The 6,854-nt window shown below is 61.2% G+C and overlaps 1 protein-coding gene across 1 annotated transcript in view; it reads left to right on the top strand.

The window, feature by feature from the left end:
• The window catches only part of STRN4 (striatin, calmodulin binding protein 4), a 28,207-nt gene extending 23,608 nt beyond the window's left edge, over positions 1-4,599 (top strand). Inside the window, exons 13-17 of the mRNA XM_011969645.1 lie at positions 773-943; positions 1,118-1,258; positions 1,728-1,826; positions 1,996-2,082; positions 3,345-4,599. Of these exons, the coding sequence (XP_011825035.1) occupies positions 773-943; positions 1,118-1,258; positions 1,728-1,826; positions 1,996-2,082; positions 3,345-3,514 (668 nt within the window). The 3' untranslated portion in view covers positions 3,515-4,599. The remainder of the gene's footprint in view (positions 1-772; positions 944-1,117; positions 1,259-1,727; positions 1,827-1,995; positions 2,083-3,344) is intronic.
• The last annotated feature ends 2,255 nt before the right edge of the window (positions 4,600-6,854 follow it).

Below are 6,854 nucleotides of genomic sequence, written 5' to 3'. Positions count from 1 at the left end.
GGCTGGTCTCGAACTCCTGACCTCAGGTGATCCACCTGCCTTGGCCTCCCAAAGTGCTGGGATTACAGGCGTGAGCCACTGCACCCGGCTCTGCCTCCTCTTGATCGTGTACCTGGCCCTGTGCTCGACCTTGTCCGGGCAGAGTTCAGAGGTCTTTGTCTCCTCTCAAGGGGAGGACAGACTTTAGAGAACAGGCTCACCTGCATAAGGTCAGGGTCGGTCCCAGCCACATTAACCACCACACTTTCAGTGTCAGCAGGCCAGAGCTGCTGGTGTGGACTCCAGCGACCAGGGAAGCAGTGGTTGGACCTCTGAATGACCAGGGGGCTTTGGAGAGACCAGGCAAACTCATGCACTGGGTCACGGGCTGAAAAGACTGCTTGGGCCAGGGCTGGGACCAACGCTTGGCCAGCACAGGCCGTGTGCCACTCCTGGGACCACAGAACCATACTGTTCCTTCTTCCTTAATGGAGTCCAAAAAATTCTGTATTGAGTTCTCAGTTTCTGGGCCCTGCTTGGGGAGACAGCCATGAATAGAGGGAAATCCCTGCCTTCTGGGGCCCTAGAACCTTCCTTGGAAAGCTAGTGGGCAGTGTGAGCAGCTGCCGGGCTGTCCTGGTGGTGGACAGTTCCAAGGGGCAGCAGGCGTGAAGCGGGTGCATGGGTGATTGGAGCCCAGCCGCCTGGGGCTTGGCAGAGCTGGGGCTCTGGGCTGTCCAGGGAGGAGCTGACATCCCTGACACAGCCCATTTCCTCCCTGTGGTGGGTGCAGACCCAAGCGTGCTGAGCCACGTCTTGGAGGGCCACGGGGATGCCGTGTGGGGCCTGGCCTTCAGTCCCGCTTCCCAGCGCCTGGCCTCCTGCTCCGCCGACGGCACCGTCCGCATCTGGGACCCCAGCAGCAGCAGCCCGGCCTGCCTCTGCACCTTCCCCACAGCCAGCGGTGAGTGGGGCCCTGAGTGGGGGCCCCAGCACCTTACCCTGGAGCTATGCAGGGCTGGAGGCTATCAGAGTGGTTCCCGCTGAGGCCCCAGGCCTCCCACCCACAGTCCCCCACCCTGGGGCAGGGCTGGGTCTGAGGGTCTGTTCAGCAGCCTTCTCTTCCCTGTGCCCTCAGAGCACGGGGTCCCAACCTCAGTGGCCTTCACCAGCACCGACCCTGCCCACATCGTGGCCTCCTTCCGCTCTGGCGACACTGTCTTGTATGACCTGGAGGCTGGCGGTGCCCTCCTCACGCTGGAGTCCCGGGGCAGCAGCGGTAAGGGGGCTGACATCAGCTCAGGGAGTTGGTGTCAGTGTCTTGTGGGCCCCACTTCCTCCTGGGGCTTTGGTGACCCCTTGCCAGTCAGCTCAGATGACTCCCCTGCACCCTCGGGCCCTGAGCAGGAAGGAAGTTGGGTCCCAGTGGAGGGCCCCCCGCCCTCACAGCCAGAGCACTGGGGGGGCCAAGTGGGGAGAGCGTGTCAAGGCCACTCCGTCAGGCCCTCTTGGCAGAGTGGCGGAATGTGTTCATGTTTGTTATTCCTTTTCCCCCAGCCCCAAAACAGGGCCCAGGGGCTGCTTGTGCAGAACCAGCACGGCGGTCAGGGATGGGAGTGCCCTCGCCCAGTCCCCCTCGACATCCAGGCAGAGGCTGCCGTGGGGCTGTCACGCTGCACTCGTGCCTCTGTTCCAGTCTTCCTGATTTTCCCCTTGACAGCCTTCCCTCTTCCTGCCTTTTCCTTCAGGTCCAACCCAGATCAACCAAGTGGTGAGTCATCCAAACCAGCCTCTCACTATCACCGCCCACGACGACAGGGGCATCCGCTTCCTGGACAATCGGACAGGTGAGGCCTAGCCCCTTGTGCTCGTGGTGGGTGGGGAGGGCCAAAGGCAGGCAGCAGAGATGCTTGTGTCCCTGTGGGAGGCTCTGGGAGCGTCTCCTCCAGTCCTTCCATTCTCTCAGTCGAGGCTCAGAGTGGGAGGGAAACCTGCCACCCGCCCCTCTCGCCTCAGGTAAGCTGGTGCACTCCATGGTTGCACACCTGGACGCAGTCACCTGCCTAGCCGTGGACCCCAATGGCGCATTCCTGATGTCAGGAAGTAAGTTGGGCACACTAGTTGCACCAGGGTTGGGGAGAAGGGGAGGAAGAGGCCTGGGCACTGGCTCCAGGCGAGTGTTCAGTGGGCCCGGGGGCCAGGGCTGGGGGAAGCTGGTCTGGGCAGGAATGACAGTGGTGACCATAGAGGGCAGGGGGCAGCTGGTCTGGGCGGGAATGACAGTGATGACCATAGCGGGCAGCACAGCCCACTGGGGCACTCCTCTGGGGCACTGGAGCTGCATCGTCTTATTCGGCCACTAAGCAGCCTGTGCGGTTGGTACTTTGATCCCCAGTTTACAGATGTGGGCCCTGACGCCCTGACGCTTTGTAACTTGGCCATTGAAGCTTCGTAACATCAGTCCAGGTCTACCTGGGGGTACCTGCAGGGACTTCTGTGCTCCCACCCTGCTGTCTCTGGATAAGGGCATTGAGGCCAGCAACGCGGCTGTGCTTAGAAGGGATGGAATGGGACGTAGGTGGGTGGAGGAGACTGGAGGTCGCTGTGGGGTGAAGGGTGAGGCCTGCAGTGAGTGCAGCAGTGAGTGTGTGTGTGCACAGAGGCGCAGGCCGTGGTGTTGGAGGCTGTGGCTGGGCTTTGCCTCTGGGCCTATGCTGGCAGCCTCTGGTGGGTGAGGGGCCGGTCAGTGAACTCCAGCCCAGTGCCCAGACAGGGCTCTATTCTGGGGGCCACTAGACAGTGGAGGGAGCTAAGCCTTTGCCCTGCCTGATCCTCTTGACCCTAAATCAGACCTCTCCTCACCAGGGCCCTGCCCAGCCTGCTGTCCTCTCCCCTCTTCTCCCCAAGCCCCTGCTCAGGCTCTTGTGGCCACCCCCGCCTCCTGCCTCAGGACCTTTCCCACCTGTCCTTTTGCCTGGAAGGCTCCCTGCATTCCTCCTGGGGCCATTCTGTCCTCACACTGAGCGGCTGGGTTGCTTTCTTCTTTCTCTTCCTGTCTCCCAGCTGCAGCGTCAAGGCTGCGGGACAGAGAGAGTTGCCTGTTTTGTTCACTGCCCGCCCCTCCGCCCCGGGGCTTAGTGTGCAGTAGCTGCTCAGGAAATGCTGGGGAACGAGATGGACTGTGGACAGGAAGGGACCAGGGTTCTCCTTGGGTGGGCCTCAGGAGGAGGTGAACAGAGGGTGAGAGAGGAGAGTTGAGCCCCACTTCCCCTGAGGCCTTTGGACAAGGCCAGGTGAGGGGTTCCAGGACTGCGTCTGAGCGAGGAGCCCGGTGACCACCCCTTCTGCCCCCAACCCCTGCTCAGGCCATGACTGCTCCCTGCGTCTTTGGAGCCTGGACAACAAAACGTGCGTGCAGGAGATCACAGCCCACCGCAAGAAGCATGAGGAGGCCATCCACGCCGTCGCCTGCCACCCCAGCAAGGCCCTCATTGCCAGTGCCGGCGCCGACGCCCTGGCCAAGGTCTTCGTATGATGCCCACCTGGCCCTGCCCTGGCCGCCACGCTGGCTAGGGTGCGGGGCTGGGCAGGTGGGGCTGAGGTGAGGGCAGAAACCCCGCAACCTGAGTCCCTACACGTCCATGCCTGGTACTCCTGAGTGTGCTGAGCCCCACAGTCCAGTCGGGCGTCCTGTGAGAATCACTGGGGAAGTCCTGGGCATGCAGGGGAGGGGCTGAGGCCTGAGAGGTGCCCTAGAGGCGGCGGCTCAGTCTCCTCTCCCTTCTCTCTCCCGCAGGGGACTCCCAGCCTCACTGGAGGTGCAGAGGCCTGGCCTCTGTTTGCCGTGGAGCCTGGTGGTGCTAACGGCCCTTTCCCCAGGAATCCCTCCCCCACGGCTGCCTTCCCCAAGCATTTAGCCTGGGGATGGGCCCCTTTCAGGAATCACCCCTGAGGATGGCCTCGGGGTTTCCCCCTGTGCCCTGACAGCCACTTCTGGTATCAGAGCTGCCTTCCAGAGGGCAGCACAGCCAGGGCTGGGTGTCTTTAGGGATCACTTTTTCCAAGACTCCAGAAGGTGCCAGGTTCTCCCCTTGAGCTCCTGCTGCCCCATCCCCCATCCTCCCAGACCTGGGCAGGAGCTGTGCTGGGAGAAAGGGTGGCAGCCGGAAGCCTCGGAGCTGAGCCCCGGCCTGGCTGCCCCTCCCCTCTGGCCCTCTCCACTGCTTTCCAGACACTAACCATGGCCTTCAGGCCAGGGATTGCCCAAGACTCCTAGGGCAGCCCTCCCAGCGCCCCACGAGGTCGCCCATGGGCAGAGATGGCTTTCTTATGCCCCTCCCTGGGGCATGGAGGGTGGAGGGGGCCCCTGGGTCCCCCTGAACTCCCTGTATATCTGTATAAATAACGGGATTTTCATGGCGCTGCCCCACCCACGTTATCACTGTGTGATGGTCTCAGTCAGTCTCCTCCCTGCCTCCACTCTTTCCTCTATTTATTTCACTCTTGTTTGGTTCTACCGTGCACTCTCGGTCCCCTTCCAGGTTCCTGTTTATAACCCCTATCCCCTCTGCCCCCATCTTGTATGTGAAAACTTGTCTCAATAAACCCTTTGGAGTAAGATTGGTGACGGCGCCATCTGTTGAGGGGACTGGGGACTTTGGGGGAGGAGTGACCGGCTCTGCCTGGGTTGAGTGGAGTTTGGAGAGAGGGGATATGATGGGTTGGGGTTTTGTGGTAGGGCAGCAGGGGACGGAGAGGGGCCCAGAGCTTGGGTGGGGTGTGGGTGGAGAGCAGAAGTGGAGGCACTGGACCGAATCTCCTTGTGCCCTTTCTTTCTGTCCCTAAGTGCTCCCTCCCCAGGGGCAGAGCCCTGGGGAGCAGATACTGTGATGACAGTTCAGCTGAAGCCTCAGCCCCGCCTGGGATGTGTGATGGGTGGTGGTGAGGCCAAAGGGCTGGTGCCCAGAGGACATAAACCCCCTTCCTGTTTCCCTCCCAGGCCCACAAGGAGCAGGGAGGGAAAAGCTGCTCCTGCCAGTGGAGAATGATGGCTTTGGGACGCAGGCCGCAGGCTCCTCCGTGCTAGGAGGAGGTGCTGCAGGTGCCCGAGCTCTCGTGGCGCATGTCCTGATGAGTCCCTCCTTTCTGTTCTCAGTAGTCCATGTCTACTGTGCTGAGCGCTTTACATGGCATTTCACTGGGTCCACAGCCTTAAAAAGAGGGAACAGGTGTCCACATGCTCCAGATGAGATGGAGGGGACCGCCGCTCCTGTCTCCAGGAGGAGGCTTCCACCACCTACCAGCTAGGCGTCCTCAGCTGTCCTAGCACCTCTGCCACAGGCCACTAATGCCCTCTTCCTGGGTTGTAAAGGGCTGTGTCCCCAGTCCCCCAGCAGGCCCCAGTGAACATACCAGAAAGGATGGAGGTCGCTGTCTGGACACTGGGGACATGGCAGCGTTTTGCTGGGACAGTCATCTGCCCCTCAGGAAAAAGGGTGCAGGTGGGCAGCAGGCCCTTAGGTGAGGCCAACAGGAGCCTGCGTGGGCTCCACGTGGTGTGCTCCCTGCTCATCCCTCTGGGCTCGATGCAGTTCCCCAGGTGGTGGTTTGGGTTTTCACTCCAGCCTCAGACTTCCTTCCTCAGCCCCAGTCCCCGGATGTGGTGACAGAATCGATACTGTACCGACCTCAGCTACCCCCAACGGCCCTACACCAGGAAGAGGGGCTCTTCTGGCAGCCCCCATCCCCAGCCAGTCCTGCCATTTCCAGTCCTGCCAGCATCCCAGCCAGACAGGTGGCCCCTCTCTTAGAGCTCAAACCGAGGCCTTGACTTGTCAATCAAAGGGGTGGGTGGGGCAGCTTCCCTCAAGCAACTTCACTCTGGGATCTTGGGCAAGATCTCTGAGGCTTCAGCTTACTCTGTGTAAACACAGCTTACTCTGTGTAAACTAAATGGTAGCCACTACTTGATGATTAGCTGGGGAGGAGAGATCAAGCCTGACCCCTGTAGCGGCTGGAGTTTTACGGCAGGGTCCATCCAGCACCCAGTAGGTCCTCACAGATACTTGCTGGGTGACTAAATGGACGTGCCCACCCATCAAAGCCTGAGTGCTGGAGGTGGCCACCCTTTTCCGCATATTAGAGACAACAATCGCTTATACTGAACTGCTGCGTTTCCAGGCACCTGTATACCATCGCATCGGTTCCCACCATCCCATGTGGGGTAAGTCCTATTACAGTCCCAACAGATGGAGGGACTGAGGTTCACAGAGAAGCCACTCACCTAAAGTCACATGGAGAGAAAGACACGCACACGTACTCCACATCCCCAGGAGACTCACTCTGCATCTATGAAGTGGTATGGGTGTGCTGTCCTCCCTCCTGGCAGCCCCGCACCGTCCTAAGGCGGGGTTGGGGTGGGGGGGAATGAACCCTCCCCACCCATCCAGTTAGCGCCATGCACCTTGCCCAGCAACGCCGGAGACAGACCTAAGGCGAGCCCTTCCTACCCATCTGGAGACTTTGGTCTTTCCATGTGTTAAATGGGCTGGGGCGGGGGGACGCTCTGCAGCACCCCCTTCCCTGGGCTGGGACGCGGCGGGGAGGGCTGGGGCGACGCTCGGAGAACAGAGAGGCCGAGCCAAGGGAGCGGGCCGGGACCTGACCCTGATTTCCCACCCTGTCCACTGTCATGGGCGCCGGATGCCTGCCGGAGAGGGCTCCCCTCCTTAAAGGGCCAATGGTCTCCAAGCCCGACGCCCGCGACCGGCGGTGGGTGACAGTGTTTCCCCTCCCTGTCCAGTCGAGGGAAAAGTTAACTCTCCAGGCTTGGCTGTGTTCAGGGAAGGAACTGGTCTCGCCTGCCTGCCCTCCAT

Source organism: Mandrillus leucophaeus, unplaced genomic scaffold (genome assembly GCF_000951045.1).
Source record: "Mandrillus leucophaeus isolate KB7577 unplaced genomic scaffold, Mleu.le_1.0 Scaffold120, whole genome shotgun sequence".
Lineage (NCBI taxonomy): Eukaryota > Metazoa > Chordata > Mammalia > Primates > Cercopithecidae > Mandrillus > Mandrillus leucophaeus.
Note: the sequence above shows the minus strand (reverse complement) of the source record. Positions and strands in the feature narration are given on the sequence as shown.